The 27,222-nt window shown below is 41.4% G+C and overlaps 2 protein-coding genes and 1 non-coding gene across 12 annotated transcripts in view; 2 read left to right on the top strand and 1 right to left on the bottom strand.

Moving 5' to 3' along the window:
• Positions 1-3,053, top strand: part of bet1l (Bet1 golgi vesicular membrane trafficking protein like) — a 29,844-nt gene extending 26,791 nt beyond the window's left edge. For all 3 annotated transcript variants that reach the window (XM_043686373.2, XM_043686374.2, XM_087996470.1), the window contains exon 4: positions 2,273-3,053. In XM_043686373.2, the coding sequence (XP_043542308.1) occupies positions 2,273-2,440 (168 nt within the window). In that variant the 3' untranslated portion in view covers positions 2,441-3,053. The remainder of the gene's footprint in view (positions 1-2,272) is intronic.
• LOC122557751 (ciliary microtubule associated protein 1A-like) overlaps positions 1-27,222 on the bottom strand; it is a 52,246-nt gene that overhangs the window by 6,309 nt on the left and 18,715 nt on the right. For 3 of the 8 annotated variants that reach the window (XM_087996465.1, XM_087996464.1, XM_087996463.1), the window contains 6 exons: positions 20,987-21,139; positions 16,909-17,112; positions 16,655-16,756; positions 16,312-16,433; positions 9,159-9,299; positions 6,300-6,919 (listed from right to left, as the gene is read on the bottom strand). In XM_087996465.1, the coding sequence (XP_087852591.1) occupies positions 6,830-6,919; positions 9,159-9,299; positions 16,312-16,433; positions 16,655-16,756; positions 16,909-17,112; positions 20,987-21,137 (810 nt within the window). In that variant the 5' untranslated portion in view covers positions 21,138-21,139 and the 3' untranslated portion in view covers positions 6,300-6,829. Of the gene's footprint in view, positions 1-6,299; positions 6,920-9,158; positions 9,300-11,377; positions 11,541-16,311; positions 16,434-16,654; positions 16,757-16,908; positions 17,113-20,986; positions 21,140-22,645; positions 23,056-27,222 lie in introns of those variants that run through there. The other 5 variants (XM_087996466.1, XM_087996469.1, XM_087996468.1 and 2 more) reach the window with 5 other exon arrangements.
• Positions 13,524-13,638, top strand: LOC122558142 (U5 spliceosomal RNA). The gene has a single exon (XR_006314043.2). It is a non-coding gene; the product is annotated as a U5 spliceosomal RNA (small nuclear RNA).

Raw genomic sequence — 27,222 nt, 5'->3', positions numbered from 1 at the left:
GCGAGGATTATATTATAGGCTTCCCAATAGCCAGGGGAAAGTAGAAGAACAGATATATAAGCAGATCATGGAAAGATGTAAAAGAAAAACTCGGTTGTTGTTGTAGTGGGTGATTTTTAACTTCTCTAATATTCACTGGGACTCCCTTAGTGCTAGGGGCTTAGATGGGGCAGAATTTGTTAGGTGCATCCAGGAAGGGTTCATGAAACAATAAGTCCAACTAGGGAAGGGGTTATGTTAACCTTGAATTGGGGAATGAGTCTGGTCACGTAATCAACTTTTCCATGCGACAGCATTTTGGGAGCAATCATCATAATTCCATAAGTTTTAAGGTCGTAATGGAAAAGGATAAAACTGGTCCTTGGATAAAAGTGGTAAATTGGGGAAAGACTACAACAGTATTAGGCAAGAACTGGAATAGTTGAATTGGGGCAGCTATTTGAAGATAAATCTACATCTGATGTGAAGAATTTTAAAACCCAGTTGACCAGACTTCAGGGCCAGTATGTTCCTTTGAGGATGGCAAGGTTCAGAAATCTTGGATGACAAGAAATGTTGTAAGTTTTTAGACAAAAAAAAAGCATTGCAAGTTTTAAGAAACAAAAACAAGTAGCCTTTGTGAAGTGTAAGGGGCCATGAATGTTCTTGGCAAGTACATTTCAAGAGAATCCAAGGCATTTTATGCATAGATTAAGAGCAAGAGATTAAGTTGGCAAGTTGGACACAAAATTTGCATGGCCATTGAAGTCAGAGGATCATTGTGAAGGGATGTTTTTCTGAATGGAGGTCTAAGACCGGTGGTGTTCCACAAGGAGCAGTGCTGGGACTTCTGTTGTTTGTAATATGACTTGGATCCAAATGTAGATAATTTAATTAATACATGTGCAGATAACAAGAAAATTGCTGGTGTTGTGGATAGTGAGGAAGGATATCAAAGGATGCAGCAAGATGCAGATCAGCTGGAAGGTTGGGCAGAGAAATAGCAGTTGGAGTTTAACCTGGACAAGGTGAGGTGATGCAAGAGGAAAGTATACTGTAAATTATCGGACCTTCAGAAGCATTGATAGACAGAGGGATCTTTGGTTCCAGGTCCATTGCTGTCTGAAAGTGGCAACACAAGTGGATAAGTTGGTGAAGAAGGTAGATAGTATGCTTGGCTTCATTGGTCAGGGCATTGAGCATAAAAGTTGGCAAGTCATGTGGCAACTATACAAGACTTTTTATTCAGGCCACATTTGGGAGTACTATTTGCAATTCTGGTCATTGCTATACAAGGATGTGGAGGTTTTGGAAAGGATGCAGAAGAAGTTTGCCGGAATATTGCCTGCATTGGCGTGTATTAACTCTAAGGAGAGGTTGGGTAAACTTGGATTGTTTTCTCTGCAGCATTGGAGTCTGAGGGGTGACCTGATAGAAGAATATAAAATTTATGAGAGGCATGTATAGGGTGGATAGTCAGAGTCTCTTTCCCATGGTGGAAATACCAAATACTCAGGGGCATATGTTTAAGGTGAGAGGGGACAAGTTGAAAGGAGATGGGCAAGGAGCATTTTTTACACAGAGTATTAGGTGCCAAGAGTAAACTGCCATAGTGGGGTGGTAGAAGCAAAAATGTTAGCAAAGTTTAAGAGGCATTTAGACAGACACATGAACAGGCAGAGAATAGAGGGATATGAACTATGTGGAGGCAGATGGAATTAGTTTAGATTGGCATCAGAGATGGCATAGATATGATGGACCAAAGGGCCTGGAATGTCTGAACAGAAACTGTAAAAGAAGCTGAATCCAGCATAGGTTGCAAATGTGATGTGAAAAATATTTGGAAAAGAATGTCTTCAAAAGTTATTGGAATAGTTACAGGAAGATAGGAATGCAATTTATCCCTTGGACTGTGTTGCCCGAAACGTCAATTCTCCTTCTCCTTTGATGCTGCCTGACCTGCTGCGCTTTTCCAGCAACACATTTTTAAGCTCTGATCCCCAGCATCTGCAGTCCTCACTTTTTCTCCCTGTGTTGTAATAACTTGAGAAGGTGCTCAGTAGTATGGAGCACCACTGCCCTTTGGTACTGTTAGTTAAAGAGAGAGTGGAGAAACCAAGCTGAGAGAGCGAAAGATGAGAAGCCAGAAAAGAGTTAGACATCAAAAGGGACTGGGATGTGTTCACTGAAGCTTCAAATATCAGACCATTGTTCCAATCTAGATTTAATTGGAGTTAATTAGGTGTGAGAGGTTTATTTTTTAAATCTTGAAGTTTTTTTTATTGTGTGGCAGGATTCTGACTTTTTGAGTGCTACTGGACTTTTGACAGGAAGTGTGAAGAGATTTTCCTCGATGGTGAAATCTGGTCGGGACAACAAGAAACTGTTGTGTTATATGTCTATTGGGCTGGTCCTTCTTTTCTTCATCCTGTACTTCCTTATCATGAGAATTCAGACTTGATCTTTTTACAGTCGGACAGTGTGATGAGGAATAGATCCAGTGACCAGAGAATATTTGCCAAACTTCCTTTGGATACTGCTAAAAAGGCTGACTGCCCTTCCTTTTGCACCAAAGTTTCTTCACAAAACAAGATTTCAAGAGGTTCCCTCGATCAGTCTGGGAATGAAGATGAGCTTTCAGGGAGAGATGAGAGAACATGATTTTATATGACACTATAGTGCTTGTGACATGAAATTCATAGTGCACACTGATGTACAGTGCAAAAACTTGATCAACTTTCACTGAGAATGCAAACATAAAACTGGATCAGAGCCCCATTTCTCACTTGAAGCGAGGAGGATAAATTGGGGCCTCCATACAACCCAAATAAAACTAATTTTTAAAAATTATTAAGAAAAGGATGTTTTAGATTTATTGCTTCATGACATAATTTAAATATTGCAAAGGATGTTTTGTATGATTAATTCCAAAGATGATGATCCTTTATTGACTTAATCTTTGATTTTGAGGATTTATTTTTCAAAATTTTTTTTTGCTAAATATGTAGTCGTGAAGTATGTAAATTGTTAGTGTTGCTTTCATCTTTCTCAGAATAAATATTGATCACCCAAAATGTTTTAAACTTGTGATTGTGTGTATAGTTTATTTTATATCTAGTTTACCCACCCACCCTCAGTTACTTACAATGGCAACTGTGACCTTGTTGAGCCCATTCTCACTCAGCCATATATGAAGTGGCTTTGTTACATTCTTTCTATTGAATTCTTGTCCTTCCTTGAGATTGGAGGCCAAAAATGTACACATTACACCAGGTGTTCTCTGACTAATGTAGAATACAATTGCTGTAAGATTTCCACGTGTTGAAGTGGCAGGCAAAAAAGACCGTGAGCTTCCAGATGCCTACCACTTCAACACACCACCTTGTTTCCTGACCATCTCTGTCTTGGGCTTGCTGCAGTGCTCAGGCGAAGGCTGGAGAAACAGCACCTCATTTTCCAGCCTTCTGGACTCAATATCAAGTTCAATAATTTTAGGGCTTCAGGCACTTTCTCACATGTCCTTACGCCAACCCCACACACCAGGCCTTGTTATTATATGGCCTGCTATTACATACAATCCATTGTTAACCACTAATCGTCCCAATTAGTAGCTATGAATTCTCCAACTGTTCTCACTCCTTGGGCTCTAACTCCACATATCATTTACTCCTTACCCCGCTCCCCCTACCCTATCTACTTCATAAAACAACAACTTTTCCTAGCTACCATTAATTTTGAGAAAGGTTCACTGGACCTGAAATATTAACTCTGATTTCCCTCCACAGATGCTACCAGACCAGCTAAGCTTTTCCAACAATTTCTGTTTTTATTGCTTTAAATATTTGTCATTGTTTAATGACAAATTGGGGGTGGGGGGGTGGGGGAATTGGGAATTGGTTCCAGCAAGACTGGAAAAGATCTTATGGTCAAGCTGGGGCTAGATGTTGTATGGTAACTGGGAAATCATGGAGGAGATGTCAGAGTGGTCAGAGTTTGAATTAGAGTCATAGAGCTGTATGGCATTGAAACAGACCGTTTGGTCCAACTCATTCATGCCGGCCAGATATTCTAAATTAATCTAGTCCCATTTGCCCATATTCCTCGCAACCCTTCCTATTCATATGCCCATCCAGACACCTTTTAAATGTTATAATTGGACAGCCTCCACCACTTCCTCTGGCAGCTCATTCTATTCATGCATTACCCACTGTGTGAAAAGTTGCCCTTAGGTCCCTTTTGAATCTTTCCCCTATCTCCTTAAATCTATGCCATCTCGCTTTGGACTCCCCCCCCCCCCCCCACCCCAGGGAAAAGACCTTGGTTATTCACCCTATCCATGCTCTCCGTGATTTTATAAATCTCTATTAGGTCACCCCTCAGCCTCCGACGCTCCAGGGAAAATAGCTTCAGCCTATTCAGCATCTCCCTCTAGCTCAAATCCCCCAACCCTGACAACATCCTTTTTAAATCTTTTCTGAACGCTTTCAATTTTCACAACATCTTATTGCAGGGAGACCAGAATTTCATGCAGTATTTCAAAAGTAGCCTAACCAATGTCCTGTACCGCCGCAACTTGACCTTCCAACTCATATACTCAATACACTGACCAGTAAAGGAAAGCATATCAAATGCCTTCTTCACTATCCTGTCTGCCTAGGACTTCACTTTCAAGGAACTATGAGCCTGCACTCCAAGATCTCTTTATTCTGCAGCACTCCCCGTGACCTTAACTGAGTGTTAGAATTGTGGTTTTTGGGAAGGTGGAAATCTGGCTGTTGATGCTGCAGTGTGAAGATTTGAACGCTCCATGCCTAACCTCGCATGAGCAGCTCTCAGAAGCCCTGAGAATAGAAAACTAAGTTATAAAGTATTACTGCCTTTGTCTGAGTGAACTGAAAAGGTGACCCTTATCGATATCTTAGAAAATCAACCAATAAACCATCATACATGCCTGTGGAATAAGACTTCATGAAGACCATTTAGTAATCTGGCTAGTTTTATTATTTTCTTTATCTCTTAATTGTGTTTGTTCTCTACCTTTTGAGTGAATGGGGCTGAAAACAAAAGTTGTTGTGTTTAAATCATAGACCTATTAGATTACTTTGTTTAATTTTTGTTCTGCAGAAGTTACTATATTGTTAATACATTGCTAAATCTTTTGTTTAAGATACAATTTGGTATCTGGAGTTAATTAGTCACAGTCTGGTTATTTAAAGGTCTGTTTAGAAACCATTGGAGTCAATTTTATGTGTCGTTCAAGCTTTTAATTTTATTGTGTTCTGAATACAGAGGCAGAGTGGCTGATTTAGTTCAGCCGTCTGTCTCCTTGTCATAACAAAACCACAAAAAAAGTAAATGAGACCAAAAATAACCTACTAAATGGTTTATTCAATATTTCAAGATATTGCAATTACATTATTCCTTTAATTCAGAGGTTTAACCTTTATTTGCAACCCAACTCATTGCAGATATGCAGAATAGAACTTGGTTTCAAATTCCTGACCAGTTTTGCCTCTGAGTGGACCGTGATAATATCCCAGCTGACACACCAAGTTATACTGGTCTAAGGATTCTTATGTCACTTGAGGAATTGCAGTCTATCTGAGTACACAGTGTTATTTCTATCCTATTTGGGGGCAGTGCTGAATAATAATCTTTCTTAGGCTAATTCACAGATAAAGAAGATTGTAGCACAGATCTACTTTGGTAGACATATGGGGCCTGTGACTGACTACTCTGCTCTGTTCTTTGCTTTGCCTGCCTGGTTGAGAGTTTGATTGAACAGATGTTTTTGGCTGCTCCTCCCAGTACTTGCTACAAAATGAAGTCAGAATAAAATACTTCTGCATTGCAAGTATTGGGGAAGTTTTAAGACCTAGCAATTTAAAAGGTAAAATATAGGACAGAAACTGGAAGTCAAATAAAAACAGAAAATGCTGGAAGTACTTAGCAGGCCAGTCAGTATTTGCATTTCTCTCTCCAGAGAAATGTACCTTCCAATGTTTACTCAATTTAATTCAACGATTTACCCTATCATTTATTTTCTTAGCAAGTTTTGAGAAGATTTGTAACTCAGGTTGAGGTTCTAGATGTAGGTTTGCTCGCTGAGCTGGAGGGTTCATTTCCAGACGTTTCGTCACCCCCGTAGGTAACATCTTCAGTGGGCCTCCAGGCAAAGCACTGCTGATAATTCCTGCTTTCTATTTATATGTTTGGGTTTCGTTGGGTTGGTGATGTCATTTCCAATCCAAAGAAACCCAAACATATAAATAGAAAGCAGGAATTATCAGCAGTGCTTTGCCCGGAGGCCCACTGAAGATGTTACTTACTAGGGTGACAAAACATCTGGAAATGAACCTTCCAGCTCAGCGAGCAAACCTACATCCAGAATTTATTTTCCTTCTTTGTGAAAATATCTGATTATACTTTGCAACACAGAGTGGCGTGAGTAAAAATAGGATGTGAGCATGTGTGAATCATAGACAGGGGCATGCCTCCCATCACTATGTGGGGAAATCACAAACTCATGTGCCATCACCATAAGCAGAAATCACAGAGAAATCCACTTCCCAACATAGTACGTAAGAGTCACAAAATAGATCCACATCCCATCATAATGTGGGGACATCACAAGCACAGACTCCATCACGTGGTCACTGTCTTCATTTCTTTGAAAAGAATACATGACTTGAAATGGTATCCACAGAATGTTTGAAACATAATACAGTAAGTATAGTAACTTCTTAAACCGGTGCAGGAAGTTTTCAAAGGGATGCAACTTAGATCAGAATGTGGCAAATTGTACATAATTGTTTTATAACATTTTATAAGTTACGAGGAACTTGCGTTGTTACACAATATTGTCGATTACTGGTGTCAGGTACTCTGAATGCCTGATGCCAAAGGAGAATGCAGGGGCTAGATTGCGATTTACTACAACCTGTGTGAGAGTCAGAAGCATTGCTGTCAATTTCAGGCAAGGAAAATTAGCATTTCACATTTATTGTTTATTTTGTTCTGGATCATTAAAACAACTAAGACTGTTTAAGTCAAAACAAACTATTTTGTGCAAAAGTTCTCAGATTGTAGAGTGAATTAAAATAACACTGTCCCACAATCATTTGAAATCTATTCAGTATATTAGATAGAATTTAGAGCACAGGAACAGACTAACTGTAAAATTGGTCCCTGCTAGCATTTGTGTTCTGTACATGTCCGCCCTTACTCTTTTACAAGTGCAGAATTTATTTGGTAAGTAGCTTTAGTGGGGAGCAGGCTATACACATTTCTGAATTTTAATCTCCCTTCAGACTCTTAACACTGTCCAGATTTCAGTCCTTGGGAAATGAGAAGTATAAATAGCAGATTGGTTCATGAGCTTTTCAATATACCAATCAGTTCTGATCAGACAAGGTTTGAGTGCAAAGAAGATACCGAAGACCTCCTTCATTTATGACCAAATTGAATTTAGCTTCTGAGGAGAATTTTAAGCATTATCTTCTGTTGCTGACTCCTCAATTCTCCTCTTCAAACCCCATAAAACTATATCAAAAGCCTTGGGAGAAGGAACAGGGTCACAGATGGACACCCTGCAATTAATAGAGCAGTTAAACAGTTTTAATCAATCTTGGGAAAGTGAATCCAAAATTACAGATATTTTCTGTATCCTACTTGTATTCATTTCTGAAATTTTATTTACTTGATTTAATTTTGTAAATTTATTTTTTCTTCTTTTGTCTTGCAGAATTTCTGTTCACTTTTCCTTAACCGTATTAAATAGGTTGAAAATGAACTGAGAATTCAACATAATTTCATTGTGTCATTTATTGCCATTGAGAGTTGTGCATAATTCCCTCAGCTGCACAATTGCACACTTGGTCACCAATGAAGTATTTTGTTCCAACTAAAACTAAGCGCATGATTACAATGGTGGGCAGTTACAGCAAGAGAGCTTTACTTTGGATACTTGAGGGGTCCTTTCAATTCTTTCATTGTGGATTTTATGCTTTAAATGTTTTGCCCTAAAGACTGCTGTGGAATGAATACTTGTAGAAGAATGCACTCCTCAATGATGCTGAACGCTCTTTCCCTTGACATTGGGCATTCCTTTATCTCCTTACACAATGGGATCCACTCTAATGCTCTTTACATATCTACAATTGCACCTTGTTTTAAGAAATTATTCTTTCATTTTATTTTTAACAAATTGATACAGAATGATTGAAGCAGATTCTTTATGATCTATGTGAACTGAATGTTGTCTATCTGAAGGGGGAATACCCAATTTGCAAAGAAAAAACTGGTTGTTTCTACTAACTATAGATTTTCTTCTAAATTTCCAAGACTGTTAGAATTTGTCACTGATTCTAGACTTTAATTATTACTGCTAATTGCTATTTCCTTGTCACCACTGAATTGAAACCCATGTGGAACGATGTAACAAATAGACACTGCCTTGAACTCATTACTGTGAATAATTAATGATAACTTGTATTGATGTCGCTTCTTTAACATAGTGTAATTTCTCAAGATATTTCACTGTTGTATTATCAATCAGAACTTGGCACTAAGAAACCCAAGGAGACATTAGGTTGGTGTCATTCAAGAGATAGATTTTGAAAAGTGATTAAAAATAAAGGGGGAGAAAGGGAGGGAATTCCAGAGCTTTGGACCAAGACTGAAGGCATAGCTACCGACAATGGACGGATTGGAATCTGGGATGTGACAGAGGCCAGAACTGGAGGAGTTCAGATATCTTAGTGGGTTGCGGGACATTAGAGATTACTGGGATAGGAAAGGGAACAGAGATGGAGGATTTTGAAAACAAGAATGAAAATTTACAACCAAAAGAGAAAATGCTGGAAAATCTCAGTAGGTCTGACAGCATCTGTAAGGGGAGAAAAGAACTGATGTCTAACTGACTCTTTTCTCTCCTTGCAGATGCCGCCAGACCTGCTGAGATTTTCCAGCATTTTTCTCTTTTGGTTTCAGATTCCAGCATCCGCAGTAATTTGCTTTTATGACAATTTACAAGGCGAGGCACTACTTCAGTAATGTAGGTCAGCAAATGCAGGGGTGATAGGTGAATAGGATTTGGTGTAAGGTAGGCAGCAGTTTTGGATGAACATGGCAATCTCACTGGATAGATCAAACAGTTCGGCGAGATTAATATTTATTACCTTCTCTGGACTGTGACTCCCAGGCCCTGGTTTCCTTGTTGAATCACCGGGTAGTTGGTTCCTGCCAGTTATGCTGTAATGAGGTGGTTTTTGTTTGTACATATTGGGATCGGGGACTTTATATGCACCAGGTCCTGGAGTCTGAGAAAGAAAAAGTCAAAATAAAAAACCCTTTTATCTCATCCTCCACTTTAAACATGCACTCCAGACACACGAGGGCAATGGTGTGCACCAAAATGCACTTCATCAAGCTTCCTTCAGCAGCACCTTCAAGCCTGTGTTTTCTATTACCCAGAACAGCAAAGATGTGGTTCACCTAAGAACACCACCACCCGCAATTTCCTTCCAAACCATATGCATTCTGACTATGGAATATATTGCCATTCGTTCAATGTTGCTAGGTCAAAATCTGGAATGCTATACCTAATGACATTTTGTACCTACACCACATGGACTGTAGCTGTTCCAGAGATGACTTACTACTAATTAGTGTAGTAATTAGAGATGGACAATAAAGAATGGCCTTAACAGTGATACTCAGTTCAATGGATAAGTAACAAAAAAAATTCTCAATCAGAAATAAAATTGTTGAATAAAATTTGTTGAATTGTTACTTATAAAATTCAACGATCAATTCTAAATATTGCACATTTTGTCTTATAAGGTGCTAGCTAACCACAAAATGACATGACCCTCTCTCACTAGTATCCTCACATACAGATAAGGAAGGACACCACTTTGACTGGGACAATATATCCATCCCAGGACAAGCCAAACATATCGCATTCCAACTGGAACTCTTATCAACAAACACATCGAGTTTTCTGGCTATTGAGGGAGTGCAGCGTAGGTTCATGAGGTCAATTCCTGGAATGGCAGGACTATCTTATGTTGAAAGATTGGAGTGACTGGGCTTGTATACCCTTGAGTTTAGAAGACTGAGAGGGGATCTGATTGAGACATATAACATTATTACAGGATTGGACACTCTGGAGGCAGGAAACATGTTTCCGCTGATGGGGGAGTCCCGAACCAGAGGACACAGCTTAAAAATAAGGTGTAGGCCATTTAGCACAGAGATGAGGAAAAACCGCTTCACTCAGAGTGGTGGGTGTGTGTAATGCTCTGCCCCAGAAGGCAGTGGAGGCCCAGTCTCTGGATTCGTTTAAGAAAGAGTTGGATAGAGCTCTCAAGGATAGTGGAATCAAGGGATATGGGGATAAGGCAGGAACAGGATATTGATTGAGGATGATCAGCCATGATCATAATGAATGGTGGTGCAGGATCGAAGGGCAGAATGGTCTATTCCTGCGTCTATTGTCTATTGAGTTAGACCCCATCTACCACCCCCTGAGAAAAGGAACAGGAAGTGACTTCACCAACCAAAACATATATAAATAGAAAGCAGGAATTTTCAACATTGCTTTGCCTGAGGCCCACTGAAGATGTTACCTAGTAGGGTAACAAATCATCTGGAAATTAACCTTGCAGCTCAGCAAGCAAACCTACATCCAAAACTTCAACCTGAGCTATAAACCCTCTCAAAACTCACTATTCTTAAGAACATTAAAAAGTAGCTGGAGTAGACCATTTGGACCCATGAGCCTGCTCCACCATTCAAACAATTGCAGCTAATCTTTGGCTTCAATTTCATCTTCCTGCCTGTTCCTCATGTTGTTGATCCTCTGAGATCAAAAATCTGTTTATCTCAGCCATAAACATATTCAACAATGGAGTATCCACAATTCACTGAGTCAGAGAATTCTGAGAATTGATAACTATTTGAAGAAATTTCTCCTCACTCATTCTTAAATAATCAACCTGTTATCCCAAGATTGTCCCTATGTGCTAGATTCCCCGGAGCAGAGGAAACACCCTCTTAGAGTCTACCATGTCAAGTCTTGTTAGACTTCTGTATATTTCAGTGAGGTCACCACTTTTTTTCTAAATATTATTTCCCTTTCACCAAACCATGTTGATGCTGCTTAATTGTGTAATTATTTTCTAAATGTCCTATTACTATCTCCTTAATAATGGATTTAGCATTTTCCAAATGATAGATATAAGACTAACTGGCCTACAGTTTCCCAATTTCTGTCTCCATCCTTTTGTAAAAGTGATATAATATTTGCTGTTTCCCAAATGCTGGGACCTTTCCAGGATTTGGGGAATATTCAAAGATACCAATCAACACAACCACTGTTCTCTGCAGGCCCTACCTTTAAGACTCTAGGATGCAGGCCATCATGTCCAAGATACCTGTCAGCCTTCAGTCCCACTAGTATTCCTAGTACTTTTTCTCTATTGATGATAATTGTTTAAGATCCTCCCTTCTGCCTCTTGATATACCACTTTCTTGGGATACTTTCTGTGTCTTCTACTCTGAAGATGGATACAAAAGACACATTCAAAATATCTGCCATTTCCTTGCTCTCAGTATTAATTCCCCAATCTTAGCCATTAAGGGACACGTGCTTACTTTAGCTACTCCCTTCCTTTTTTAGATATTTGGATTAGGTTTTACTATCTTTTTATATTTCTTGATAGATTTTTCTCATCTGCCAATTTCTCTATTTTTGTCATTTTCCAATCTTTTGGATCCACCACTAACATATGTAACATTTTACATGTTATCTTTCAGTAGAATACTATGATTAATATCTCAGTTAGCCAAGGACGATGTGGGGACCTCCCTTTCTAAGGGAATATATATTTGTTGAGAGTTATGAAATATCTCAAAAATCTACATTGCTTCTCCACCACCATAACTTTTAAGCTTTTTCTTTCCATTCCACATTAGCTAACCCTATTGTCCTTATTTCAGTTTAAGACATTAGTTTCAGACCCAATTTTTTCAGCTTCAAACTGAATGCAAAATTCTATCATGTTAGGATCACTCTCACCTGGAGAATCACTTACAATTTAGTCATTAAACCTGTCTCATTATTATCATGAATGCAATTGTCCTATTATTCCACATCATCTAACCTCAGTCACAATATTTCCTGTGCAGAACTTTGTTGTACAGTTTCCATACATTAGATGCGATATTAAGGTCTGCCCTCTTTGAGTAGACAGAAAAGAACAAGGGAGCTCCTGCCAGTGCCTCAGTATTTATCCCTTAACCAAAGGTCACTAAAACAGATCATTTTATCTCATTGCTATTTGTGGGATCTACCTGTGTGAAAATGGTTGTTGTTTCCTCTATTACAATAGTGAATTTATGTTCATTTCTCTCAGCTGGGACTTTAATCTTTAGATTCAGGCATAAAGCTTGCCCCCATAAAGCTTTCACTCCCTTTCCTATTCTTACGGATAGGTTAGTGGGGTGGAGCGGGGTGAGGGGTGATCGGTAGGTGATTCAGCCTAACTTTATAGGAGTATTCTAATACTATAAGTGACCAGCAGCCACTACTTTGGCAGTTTATCCCATTTGTTTGCAAGATACTATTTAATTGTGTTACATTGTCACAATTTAACATTGTCACAATCTCTAGTTGGATTAGTACACCAAAATCAAGTCCCTATATCTCATGAGTCATCACAAATACAAAATAAAACCAATTTAATGACTAGGATGGTCAATGTCTGACTATGACCACTAAGATAAAATAAACTCTTACCAAGTTTCATCAGTGAACAAGAAAACCAACAACTTATTTATTATAAGAAAACTTATCCTCTAACATGTGGCAAAAACAGATAAATAATTACTCATGCAAACTTAAACTAGATTCTCTTTAAATCCAAACACATACACATATTCACACATAAGATAGACAGATGGATGAGCCAATCAGCTCTTAACATACTTAGGAGTATCACAGATGGAAAATATAGGCAAAAATGAACAAAGTCAATAGATCAAAGTCCAATCAGAATGAGGAAATGAGGTGACTTTTGTCACTGTTTGTTTTGGTTTTTAGTAATGATGTCATGTTGTTGGCTGCAACGGTGACAATCCTCAGTTTGGTAGCTGGTGAGTTGGAATTAGGCCTTGGCTTGGATTAGATGTTTCATTTCTGTCTGCAGTCTTTGAGTATTATTACTTTTCCAATTAAAAGAGAGGGAAGGATCTGGCTTGCTTACAAGCTTTTTGTAGATCTGTCCCAACTGATCTCTCTCCTCTCAGTTCAGTGATAAACTGTACTTAAACCAACACAAACTTTGCTGCTGGGCAGTTACTTATTTTTAAAATTCCCCAAAAGACATCTGGTGGAAGTATAAAGTATCAAATTCAGTTCCATCAACAAAAAACACAGTATCATTTTAACTTCAAGTTATATTAAAAACTGGTTCATTCTTTATGACAAAGCTATCCAAACTTCAATTTTCTCCAAATTATTAGTTCTAAACAAAATATCTGTATGCTGTTTTCTCTTTAGATTATATAAATCTTTCATCTTTTACTAAAGATTTCCATGAAGAGGAACATTGAGTTTTAACAATATGGACTCTAGCAGTTCCAGAAAAGAGTTCTTCAGCACCTTCTCAGTGGCAATCATAGATCGGCAATACAGGCTAGCTTTGTTATTAGCACTCACATCCCAGGAACAAAGGAGGCCATTTTGACCTTCCAACCTGCTCCACATTTCCACTATTAATTGAGGTTATGTCTCTATCTGAACTCCACACACCTGTTTATAACACCTTTGTTCCACTTGTGATTAAATGAGAAGAGGAGATATTTTGTGCACACATGGAGGTGCATTGAACTAACCAGGAGCATTCTAACAATCCAAAGGATTCTGACCAACCACAAACCCTCAAATTGGAAGAAAATGGGTCTGTGTGTTGGTAATTGCTTTGGGCATTGTGGAGCTGAGATTACTGCTCAAATGCCAAGACTCGCACATAGAGTGATAGAGCTGCACAGCATGGAATCATACCCTTCAGTTCAATTTGACCATGCTGACCAGATATCCGAACATAATCTAGTCCTATTTGCCAACACTTGACCCATATCCCACTAAACCCTTCCTATTCATATACCCATTCAGATGCCTTTTAAATGTTGTATTTGTACCAGCGTCCATGACTTCCTTTGGCAGCTCACTCCAAACATGCACTACTCTCTGTGTGAAAAGGTTGCCCCTTAGTTCCCTTTTAAATCTTTCCCCTCTCACCTAAAAACCTATCCCCTATAGTTCTGGACTCCCCTGCCCTAGGGAAAAGATCTTGTCTATTTACACTATCCATGCCCCTCATGATTTTATACACCTCTAAAAGATCACCCCTCAGCCTCCGATGCTCGAGGGAAAACAGCCCCAGCCTATTCAGCCTCTCCCTATAGCTCAAATTCTCCAACCCTGGCAACATCCTTGTAAATGTTTTCTGAACTCTTTCAAATTTCACAACATCCTTCCAATAGGACGGAGACCATAATTGCACGCAATATTCCAACAATGGCCAAACCAATGTCCCGTACATCTGCAACATGACCTCCCAACTCCTGTACTCAATATTCTGACCAATAAAGGAAAGCATACCAAACATCTTCTTCACTATCCTATCTACCAGCAACTTCACTTTCAAGAAGCTATGAACCTGCACTCCAAGGTCTCTTTGATCAGCAACACTCCTCAGGACCTTACCATTAATTGTTTAAGTACTGCTCTGATTTGCTTTTCAAAAATGCAGCACCTCACATTTATCTAAATTAAGCTCCATCTGCCACTTCTCAGCCCATTAGGTCATCTGATCAAGATCCCATTGTACTCTGAGGTAACCTCCTTCACTGTTCATTACACCTCCAATTTTGATGTCATCTGCAAACTTACTAATTATAGCTCCTTTGTTCACATCCAAATCATTTATATAAATGACAGAAAGCAGTGGACCCAGCACCGATCCTTGTGGCACACCACTGGTCACAGGCCTCCAGTCTGAAAAGCAACCCTCCACCACCACACTCTGTTTTTTACCTTTGAGTCAGTTCTGTATCCAAATGGCTAGTTTTCCCTGTATTCCTTGAGACTTAACCTTGCTAACCAGTCTACTATGAGGAACCTTGTTGAACGTCTACTGAAGTCCATATAGGTCACGTGAACCTCTCTGCCCTCATCAATCCTCTTTATTACTTCTTCAAAAAACTCAATCAACTTTGTTAGACATGATTTTCCATGCACAAAGCCACGTTGACTATACCTAATCAGTCCTTGCCTTTCCAAAGGCATGTAAATCCTGTCCCACAGGATTCCCTCAAACAACTTGCCCATCATCGACATCAGGCTCACTGGTCTATAGTTCCCAGGCTTTTTCTTACCACCTTTTTTAAATAGTGGTACCACATTAGCCAACCTCCAGTCTTCTGGCACCTCACCTGTAACAATTGATGATACAAATATCTCAGCAAGGGACGCAGCAATCACTTCCCTAGCTTCCCACATGGTTCTACGGTACACCTGATCAGGTCCTGGGGATTTATCCACTCTTATACATTTTTAAGACATCCAGCATCTCCTCCTCTGTAATATGGACATTTTTCAAGTTGTCACCATCTATTTCTCCATATTCTATATCTTCCATGTCCTTCTCCACAGTAAACACTGATGCAAAATACTTGTTTAATATCTCCCCCATCTCCTGTGGTTCCACACATAGGCTGCCTTGCTGATCTTTGAGGGGCCCTATTATCTCCCTAGTTACCCTTTTCCCTTAATACATATATATAAAATTCCTTTGGAGATAAGCTATCTCATGTCTACTTTTTACCTTCCTGATTTCCCTCTTAAGTATACTCTTACTGCCTTTATGCTCTCCTAAGGATTGACTCGATCTCTGCTGTCTATACCTGACACGTGCTTCCTTCTTTTTCTTAACCAAACCCTCAATTTCTCTAATCATCCAGCATTCCCCACACCTACCAGCCTTGCTTTTCACCCTCACTGAAATATTACGTCTCTGGACTCTTGTTATCACATTTTTGAAGGCTTCCCATTTTCCAGCCGTCCCTTTAACTGTGAACATCTGCCCCCTGTCAACCTTTGAAAGTTCTTGCCTAATACCGTCAAAATTGGCCTTCCTCCAACTTAGAACTTCAACTTTTAAATCCGGTCTATCCTTTTCCATCACTATTTTAAAACTATCGGATGTTAACTTATATTAACTGAGGTGAGAGACCTGTTTGGAACCAGGTGTGGATAGATGTTACCTTCTGGAAGTCCTCATGGAAACTGCCGACTTTACTTCGTCCACTAAGGGAGAAATTGGCAGAAGACAATTTGTCTACAATGTTGGGGCCTAGTACGGAAGGCAGTACGTAGGCTGCAGGACCTGGAACAAGAATCAAGACTCTGTTCATTAAGGAATTTGTTTTAGAGAATGAATTGAAACAAGAATTTCTGTAACAAAAACGAAAATGGTCAGCAATTTAATTAGTTCTCAAGTTGAATTTATGCAGACAACCAATCACTTGAGTCCTGTAAAAAGCCAGACTATTGAATGACCATGTTTAGCTCTCTAATGGTGAAATAGCCAAGAAGAGTGACAAACACCTGGTGACTGGTCAGTCCTGAAACCTTTTGTCCTCCCAGCAATGGAGAATGAAGGAGCTGCACTGAAGGCAACTTTCCCAGCCTTCTCTGGACTGTAGGTACCTGCATGGAAATCAGACATATCAACACCTGACAAAAAATATCATCGCACTATTTATTTGGCAAATGCAAAAGCCATTAGGCAAGCAATAGCATCTCATTTGCTAATCCTGCAACACGTTCACGTTCACCCCTCTCCCGAGTGTTAGGGTTACCTGGACCTGGGGTCTGAAATGGATTGTTGTCCTTTGGTCGACTGTAGAGGGAATAGGCTGGGGCCCCATCCTTTCCTCGCCTAGTGAGCAACGATGGGATGAGGTAGGCTGGACCTGGTGAACTATCCACAGTGAATCTGGCGTGAGGTACTCCAAAGCTGTATGCTGGAGACTTGTATTTTGTAGCATCATGTTGGGAATAACCTAAACAGGTAAGCGTTATTAATATCAGGCTGACTGGTAGGAGCAGAGAAGCAGGGTGAAGATTGAGAGTTTGAGTGAAGAGGCAGTGGGTCAGAGTGAAGAGGCAATGAGATGGAGGGAAGGGGTGCACAATACAATGAACTAATTGACTGCAGGGGCCTGGAGACCAAGAGCTGTTTCTGATCCACTTCTTAATCTGTCCCTTTGTTCTGTCTGGGGTGAGTCATTGATTGGCTTTTTTACAGTACTATGAGCCTAATGGACCAATGCCAGCACCCAGTGATTGAGTTCTCTTACCAAATCTCCATCTCTGATGAAATTCACCATGCCATTGTACAAACCAAGAATAGTAAAGCTCCTAGCCCAGATGATATCCCAGCAGAGGTATAGAGGCTTGGCAGAGCCTCTATACCTCTGCACTGTTCTACACTGTTTATACTTACTCTTCTTGCAAATTTGGTGTGAAGTGAGGCTCCCAGAAGGTCTAAAGAATATCTCAATCTTCAAAATGTAAACATAACTAAATATGACACCTACTGAGGAATATCTCTACTCTTCACAACAGGCAACATCCTTGCCAGAGTATCATTGGACTGCCTGCTTCCAATGGCAGAAGCCTTTCTGCTGGAATACTGGCATAGTTTCAGAGCATCGCGAGGTATTACAGGTCTGATCTTTACCATTCAGCAGGTCAAAGAGAAATGTTGTGTGCAAAACCTTGTTCTCTAAATGATCTTCATCGATCTAGTGAGAGCTGGTGACTCAGCTAACCAGGGACCTGTCTGGAAGATCCTGGGCAATATAGCCTGTCTGCAGAAAAATATCAAGGTTAGATGGTTTATCATGACAAAATGGACTGGAGTCAGATTCCTATCCTGTCAGGACCAATGTCCAGCCAGAATGAGTGCTTGTGCCACCCCTTTCTAATGACAATTCTTAACAACCAGTTAAGACAGTTCTAAGTTCCGACATGCAACTTAGGAGCAGGAATAGGTGTTCTTGAGCCTTCTCTGTCATTCATTAAGACTATGATGATCTGATTATGGCTTCAATTCCACATTCCTGCCTACCCTGATGACCCTTGACTTCCTTAGAGTCATAGAGTCACACAGATTTTACAGCCTGGATAAAAGCCTTCAGCCCATCCTGTCTTCCCAGTTATCATACCCTCATACTCCAGCATTTAGACCATAGCCTCGTGTACTATGGCATTTCAAGTGCTCATCTATATACTTCTTAAATGTCTTGATGGTAAAAGAAATGTTCAAATCCCCTCTAAACCTCCTGGTCTTTATGTTAAAATGGTTCCCCTGGTTATTGACCCCTCTATTAAAGGGAAAAGCTTCTTCCTATCTATGCCTCTTCTAACATTGTATGCCTGAAGAAGTCATGCCAGATTCAAAATGTTAACTCTGTTTCTCTCTCACACACCTGCTGAGTTTTTCTCCAGCATTTTCTGTGTTTGTTTAAGATTCCCAGCATCTGCAGTATTTTGCTTTTATTCTCAATATTTTAGTTGTGGTCTCACTAACAGCCTGTACAACTGCAGCAAAACTTCTTTTTATATTCCATTTATATCCCATTCCTGTTGCAACGAACAACATTTCAGTTGCCTTTCTAATCACAATGTACCTTCATGCTCACTTCACGTGATTCATACCAGAACACCCAGATCCTTCTGTATCTCAGAGTTTTGTAATCTCTCTCCATTTAAATCATTTTTAGTTTTTCTGCTTCTCTTGCCAAAATGTACAAGTTCTCTTTTTTCTCCATGTTACTCCATCTGCCAAATTTTGATCACTCACTTAGCCTATCTCTATCCCTTTGCAAAACCTGAAAAATCAGCTTGACTAACATTAATTTGTTGCAGATAAGAAGGTCCTCAATGATGTCCTTCCACTGGTCTATGCGGCTGCATGATCCAGATTTAAGCTTGGCATTGGGGCATTGTGGTAAAAACAATGACTGCAGATACTGGAAACCAGATTCTGGATTAGTGGTGCTGGAAGAGCACAGCAGTTCAGGCAGCATGACATTGTCCCCATTTACAACAATTCTGTTTATAGAATCACACAGCATTGATGAAAGCTATTCTGTCCATTGCACCTATTTGAAAGAGCTCTCCAATCAGTGTCACAACCCCCAACCTCCCACCACCACTCACTTTTTCCCCATTATAATGTTTTCCTTTTCAATTATTTAACCAATTTCCCTTTCATAATTACTGCTGGTTCCACTGCCTTTTCAGGAAGTACGTTGCCAGGTCATAACAATCCACTGTGTTAAAATATTTACATAGAACATTACAGTACACTATAGGCCTTTCAGCCCTTGATGTTGCACTGACCTGTGGAACCAATCTGAAGTCTATCCTACACTATTCTATTTTCATCCATTGTCTATCCAATGACCATTTAAATACCCTTAAAGTTGGCAAGTCTACTACTCTTGCAGGCAGTGTGTTCCATACCCCTACCACTCTCTGAGTAAAGAAACTACCTCTGACATCTATCCTATATCTTTCATCCCTCAATTTAAAATTATATCCCTTTCTACTAGCCATCACCATCTGAAGAAATTATCCTCATCTCCCCAATGGTCTTTCTGCCAATGATTTTAAACCTGTGTCCTGTGATTACCGACCCTCCTGCCACTGGAAACAGATTCTCCCAATCAATTCTGTAGAAAATTAGCAAGTGTTTCAAAGAACTAGTTTTAGCTGATGGAGGTCAATTGGCTTAAATAACGTTCTGAGATAAACACTGTTACGGCGTCACTATCAGATCCAATAATCTGTCCCCTGAGGATGTGCGATCACCATATTAAATGTGTGCTTTTGTCAGAGTTCTGAGCTCTCTAAGGGTTGATTAGTAACTATTTACACAAAGACACGGTCGTCACTCGGTAACAGACATCTAGCTACACAAGTGTGTCTGGAGTCATTCTCTCCTCAACTTTCTTCCCCCCCACCCTGCCCCATTTATATGCAGCCTTTGCCTCGCTCTCTCTCTGTCAGTTGGTAGTACTCATTCAGTCTGTTAAATTCTAAACATTTGAAGTAAGACTTGTCGATGTTAGTCTTGATTTATAGTGTAGCACCTCATATCTATCAGTGTTTGCATCAACTCCCATTCTCTTGGAGTTTCTAACCTGCTCTTGTAACCACAGTATCTACGTGGCTGGTCCGGTTCAGTGTTTGCTCAATTGTAACACCCAGGATGTTGACCCTGTTGAAAATATTATGAGGTGAAATCTAAGCATCTTAAAAGAATAAAGAGAGAGTTATAGGGAGAGAGGAGCAAATCATATATTTTGATTTCTGCTTTTATGTTTTCCTATCCAACAATAACTTTGGGATTTGCTGAGAAGGAATAAGTTCAATAAATACATGTGCTTTCCTTCCGTTTACAAAAGATGAGGGACTCTGATCCACCTTTGACCTTTAGCTGTGGGCTATCCCCAGATTAACTTCACAGTCAGAAACATGTGCCAGGTAAGATGTTTTATTTCCACTCATAAAAAGCTTATTCATTACCAGCTCAGCTTTTCTTTCCTTCTCTCCTTCAGAACTTCAACCCAGGACTGAGCTTTCAGATTCGATTACTTTGAGTCAGTCTGTTCCGGAAATGTTAGGATACATCTTGGGGCAAGTACCACTATACCACAAGAGCATTGTTACTGCAGCTTCTAAAATGCGTGTGTTAAATGCCAGCACACAGAAAAATCTAGCTGTTTTCAGTCTTCCTCCTGTAGCTCTCCGCTGAGATGTCAGTTTTCTATAAGAAAACTAGGTGCGGCAGCACTGCTACCTGCATGCATACTGGGCGCTTGGGGTGATAGTTACAAGGCGGGTGATGTGCAGTTTAACACCTACCTATGGAACCGGGAAGTCCATACTTAGGACCGGGACTGCTGTAAAAAGCTGCAATCGGTCCTCGAGGCCGGTGCGGTCTCCAGTTTCCGACCCATTCGGAACTCATGTTTACGTTTAAACTGACAGGACCTTCCGGAGAGAAAGTCTTCATCACTAATTCAATGAAAACACATTTTCTTTCACGCAAATTGTAGTACGGTGAAAAGTAAGGCGCACTGTAGAGAATTAAAACTTGTTTCAACGTTCTAACGGTTCAGTAACGGGTATTTCAGGAGCAGTGGGGCTTGGGGAGAGGGGCAGTGGGTTTGGGGAGAGGGGAGCAGTGGGTTTGGGGAGGGGGCAGTGGGTTTGGGGAGAGGGGGCAGTGGGTTTGGAGAGGGAGCAGTGGGTTTGGAGAGAGGGGGCAGTGGGTTTGGAGAGGGGGTGCAGTGGGTTTGGAGAGGGGGTGCAGTGGGTTTGGAGAGGGGGGACAGTGGGTTTGGGGAGGGGGACAGTGGGTTTGGGGAGGAGGGCAGTGGGTTTGGGGAGGAGGGCAGTGGGTTTGGGGAGGAGGGCAGTGGGTTTGGAGAGAGGGGGCAGTGGGTTTGGAGAGAGGGGGCAGTGGGTTTGGAGATGGGTGCAGTGGGTTTGGAGAGGAGGGCAGTGGGTTTGGGGAGGGGGCAGTGGGTTTGGGGAGGGGGCAGTGGGTTTGGAGAGAGGGGGCAGTGGGTTTGAAGAGGGGTGCAGTGGGTTTGGAGAGGGGGTGCAGTGGGTTTGGAGAGGGGGAGCAGTGGGTTTGGGGAGGGGGGCAGTGGGTTTGGGGAGGGGGCAATGGATTTGGGGAGGGGGAAGTGGGTTTGGGGAGAGGGGCAGCGAGTTTGGGAAGGGGGCAATGGGTTTGGGGAGAGGGGCAGTGGGTTTGGGGAGGGGGTGCAGTGCGCTTGGAGAGGGGGTGCAGTGGGTTTGGAGAGGGGGAGCAGTGGGTTTGGGGAGGGGGCAGTGGGTTTGGGGAGGGGGAAGTGGGTTTGGGGAGGGGGAAGTGGGTTTGGGGAGAGGGGCAGCGAGTTTGGGAAGGGGGCAATGGGTTTGGGGAGAGGGGCAGTGGGTTTGGGGAGAGGGGCAGTGAGTTTGGAGAGAGAGGTAATAGGTTTGGAGAGGGGGTAGTGCGTTTGGAGAGGGGCAGTGCGCTTGGGGAGGGGGCAGTGGATTTGGGAAAAGGGTGGTGGGTTGAGGAAAGGGGTAGTGGGTTGGGAAGAAGGTCAGTGAGTTCGGGAGAGGGTCAGTGGGTTTGGGGGAGGGGTAGTGGGTTGGGAAGAGGGTTAGTGAGTTGGGGAGAGGGGCAGTGGGTTTGGGGAAGGGGTAGTGGGTTGGGAAGAGGGTTAGTGAGTTGGGGAGAGGGGCAGTGGGTTTGGGGAAGGGGTAGTGGGTTGGGAAGAGGGTCAGTGAGTTGGGGAGAGCGGCAGTGGGTTTGGGGAGGGGGTAGTGGGTTGGGAAGAGGGTCAGTGAGTTGGGGAGAGGGGCAGTGGGTTTGGGGAAGGGAGTACTGGGTTGGGAAGAAGGTCAGTGAGTTGGGGAGAGGATGAGTGAGTTGGGAAGAGGGGTAGAGGGTTTGGGGAAGGGGTAGTGGGTTGGGAAGAGGGTCGGTGCGTTCGGGAGGCGCAGTGGGCTTGAGCTACTTACCGACCGTGTGTGCTCGCACCGCCCCCAGTGCAAGAGCCGTGTGCCGAGAAGGTTCTCTCGCTGTCTATGAGTTTAGATTAAATCCAACAAACAAACTCTGGCCTGATCCTCCCATCTCCATGGAGACTGTACACAATCCCCATAGCAATTCGCTCCAGTGCGGGTTACAGCACGGTTCCAGGAGGCAGGTCCAATCAGCGCCGGTTAACGGGAGTTTATGCGGCTCCCTGAAATTACTCCACATTGAGAGCAGATCAGCAGCCGTCCCCTGGAATTACTGGGGTCACTGACAGGGAATTGATTCGGGTATGTGCTGGCCAGGAGTTACTCCGGATCAGCTTTAGTCCCCTTCTCGCGAAATTAGGTTTGGTCCCCGGAGTGACTCAATTCCCACTGCGAGTTTGGAGAAACTGGGGGGTAACCATATCTCAATGATTTATCCCTGTTAGTATCCGTATTAAAATGCTTTGGGCTTTCCAATAAAAAACCTTTCACTTTCTTTTTACTGTTTCTTTTTAATGGACCTGATTGGCTGCTGCACTATTTCTGTCAAATGCGAATTTTGCCTCTTACGTAGAAACATAGCATTTAGGACTATTGTAGGAGTAGATTATTTGATCTCCGCAGCCAGCTCTGATATTCAATAAAATCTTGGCTAACCTGATAATATTCTGCCTAGCCCAGATGCCTTTCACCACCCTTGCTTATGAAAACTCTGTCTATCTTCGCCTTAAAGCCATTTAAAAACTGGAGCTCTCTTTCATCAAAGGCGGAGAAGCAAAGACTCAGAATCCTTCTTGTTCACTCTGCTTGTCTTTACTCAAATGGTTTTCTCTTTACATTTTGAAATGTCTCTTCAATTGACCCATCCCTAACTCTCTTAATTTACCCACCAGCTTTATAGAATCATAGAATCCCTATAGAGTAGAAACAGGCCCTTCTGCCCAACAAGTCCACACAGATTCTCCAAAGAGTATCCCACCCAAATCCATTCCCCATTACTCTACATCGTTACGTACTTCACCAAGACACTTATCCCAAAGAGTAAGGCAGCTTTCATCTGAGCCTAGCATCAAAGAGCTTTAATTAAATTGAAGTGTAAGAGAAGCATAAGTTTCTGGAGAAAGCTCCACTAGTTAGAGTCATACCTGGTGCAAAGGAAGGCAACTGCTTGTGTTGGAGCGCAATCACCTCAGCCCCAGAACATCATTGCAACTTGAGCCCGACCATCTAGCGGTCTGTGTCCATTGGCATACCACAGAGTTCAGTGAGGGGTTCATCAAGTCATAGAGATACATAAAACAGACCCTTCAGTCCACTGGTCCATGCCAATCAGATATACAAAGTTAATCTAGTCCCCTTTGCCAACATTTGGCCGATATCCCTCTTAAGCCTTCATATTCATATACCCACCCAGATGCCTTTTAAATGTTGTAATTGTACCAGCCTCCATTACTTCCTCTGGCAGCTCATTGCATACATGCACCACCCTCTGCGTGAAAAAGTTATTCCATAGGTCCCTTTTAAATATTTCCTCACTCATCTTAAACCTATGCCCTCTAGTTTTGGACACCCCCATCCAGGGAAAAAGACCTTGTCTATTTATCCTATCCATGTCCTTCATGATTTGATAAACCTCAATAAGGTCGCCCCTTAATCTCCAGTGCTCCAGTCTCTCCCAAAAGGTCAAATCTTCCAACCCTGGCAACATCCTTGTAAATCTTTTCTGAACCCTTTCAAGTTTCACAACATCCTTCCTATAGCAGGGAGACCAGAATTGAATGCACTATTCCAAAAGCAGCCTAATCAATGTTCGTACAGCTGCAACATGACTTCCCAATTCCAATTCTCAACACACTGATTAATAAAGGAAAGCATACCAAACGCCTTTTTCACTACCCTATCTACCTGCAACTCCACTTTCAAGGAGCTATGAACCTGCACTCCAAAGTCTCTTTGTTCAGTAACACTCCCCAGGACCTGACTATTAAGTGTATAAATCCTGCTAAGATTTGCCTTTCCAAAATGCAGCACCTCGCATTTATCTGAATTAAACTTCATCTGACTCCTTTTGGCCCTTTGCCCCATCTGATCAAGATCCTGTTGTAATCTGAGGTATCCTTCTTCGCTGTCCACTACACCTCCAATTTTTGTGTCCTCTGCAAACTTACTAACCATATCTCCTATGTTCATATCCAAATCACTTATATAAGTGATGAAAAGCAGTGGACCCAGCATGAATCTTTGTGATACACTGCTGGTCACAGGAATCCAGTCTGAAAAGCAACCTTCCATCACCACCCTCTGTCTTCTACCTTTGAGCCAGTTCTATATCTGAATAGTTAGTTTTCCATGTGATCTCACCTTGCTAACCAGTCTCCCATGGGGAACCTTGTTGAACACCTTACTGAAGTCCATATCGATCACATCCACTGCTCTGCCTTCATCAATCTTCTTTGTTACTTCTTCAAAAAATTAAATCATGTGAGACATGATTTCCCACACACAAAACCATGTTGACTATCCCTAATCAGTCCTTGCCTTACCAAATATATGTAAATCCTGTCCCTCAGGATATAGCAGGTATGATCAGCAAAGTTTGCAAGTAACACAAAAATTGATGATGTAGTAAATAGCTAGGAAGAAAGCCTCAGATTATAGGATGATATGGAAAAGCTGGTTAAATGGGTTGAACAATGGCAAATGGAATTTAATCCTGTAAAATGTGGGATGATTCATTGAGGTTATCTAACAAAGCAAAGGAGTACTATATTTGTTGAATAGAGTCATGGAGATGTACAGCATGGAAACAGACTCTTCAGTCCAACCCGTCCATGCCGACTAGATATCCCAACCCAATCTTGTCCCACCTGTCAGCACCCAGCCCATATCCTTCCAAACCCTTCCAATTCATATACCCATCCAAATGCCTTTTAAATATTGCAATTAATGCTAGGGACCCTAGGAAGTACAAAGGACCAAAGGGACCTTGGTGTGCATGCCCATGGATAAGGGAGTTAAGAAGTCAATGGGTTGCTTGCCCTTATTAATCAAGGCATTGAATACAAAAACAGGAAGTTATAATGGAGCTGTACTTAACATAAGTGGGATCATGGCTAGAGTACATGTATGGTTCTGGTTGCCACACTATTGGAGGTATGCAATTACACTGGAAAAGGTGCAGCCAAGATTCACCTGGATGTTGTCTGGCCTGGAGCAATTCTACTATGAAGACAGACGAGATATGGTAGGGTTATTTTCCTTAGAAGAGAGAAGGCTGAGGGGGGAGCTGGCCGATTTGTACAAAACTACCAGGAGCACACACAAGGAGAAACATTTCCCCTTAGTAGAGGGGTCAATAATTGGGGTGGAGCAGTTATAAATTAAGAAGCAGGAAGCTTAGAGGGGATTTGAGGAAGAATATTTTAACCCAAGGGTGGTTAGTATCTTCACCCTTTTACTTCAGACAATTAGGCTTAGTTTGATTAGTGGCACATAACATTTGTACCACAGAAGAACCAGACAATTACCTTGCCCAAGAAGAGAAAATCTAACCACCTCCCTTGATATTCAATGGCATTCGCCATCAATATCCTGAAGTTTACATTGATCAGAAACTGAATGTACCAGCCATACCAGCCATATAAACATTGTGTTACAAGAACAGGTCAGAGGCTGGAAGCCTTTTTGCAATTCTAGGAATTCCTAACTTCCCAAAGCCTGCCCACCATATACAAGTGATGTCATCATATTAGTGACTGTCAATGTTTGAAGAGAAATTTGAAGCACCCATGATTAACTGAAGGAACTATTCCACTGGATTTTGTATTTTAAACCAAAACAAAAATTTGGGTGGAACTGAGAAATAAGAAAAGGATGATCACTTTATTGGGACTGTATTATAGACCTCCTAATAGTCAGAGGGAAATTGAGAAACAAATTTGTATGGAGATCTCAGCTATCTGTAAGAATCATAGGGTGATTATGGTAGGGGATTTTAACTTTCCAAACATAGACTGGGACTGCCATAGTGTTAAAGGTTTAGATGGAAAGGAATTTGTTAAGTGTGTACAAGAAAGTTTTCTGATTCAGTATGTGGATGTACCTACTAGAGAAGGTGCAAAACTTGACCTACTCTTGGGAAATAAGGCAGGCGCAGGTGACTGAGGTGTCAGTGGGAGAGCACTTTGGGGCCAGCGACCCTAGTTCTATTAGATTTAAAATAGTGATGGAAAAGGATAGACCAGATCTAAAAGTTGAAGTTCTAAATTGGAGAAAGGCCAATTTTGACGGTATTAGGCAAGAACTTTTGAAAGCTGACTGGGGGGGCAGACATTCGCAGGTAAAGGGATGGCTGAAAATGGGAAGCCTTCAGAAATGAGGTAACGAGAATCCAGAGAAAGTAAATTCCTGTTAGGGTGAAAGGAAAGGCTGGTAGATATAGGGAATGCTGGATGACTAAAGAAATTGAGAGTTTTGTTAAGAAAAAGAAGGAAGCATATGTAAGGTATAGACAGGATAGATCGAGTGAATCCTGAGGAGAGTATAAAGGCAGTAGGAATATACTTAAGAGGGAA

This window comes from Chiloscyllium plagiosum, unplaced genomic scaffold (genome assembly GCF_037043375.1).
Source record: "Chiloscyllium plagiosum isolate Xiang-an unplaced genomic scaffold, Cpla_swu_hap1 HiC_scaffold_18, whole genome shotgun sequence".
Taxonomy (NCBI): domain Eukaryota; kingdom Metazoa; phylum Chordata; class Chondrichthyes; order Orectolobiformes; family Hemiscylliidae; genus Chiloscyllium; species Chiloscyllium plagiosum.
This window is presented reverse-complemented; position numbering and strand designations above follow the sequence as displayed.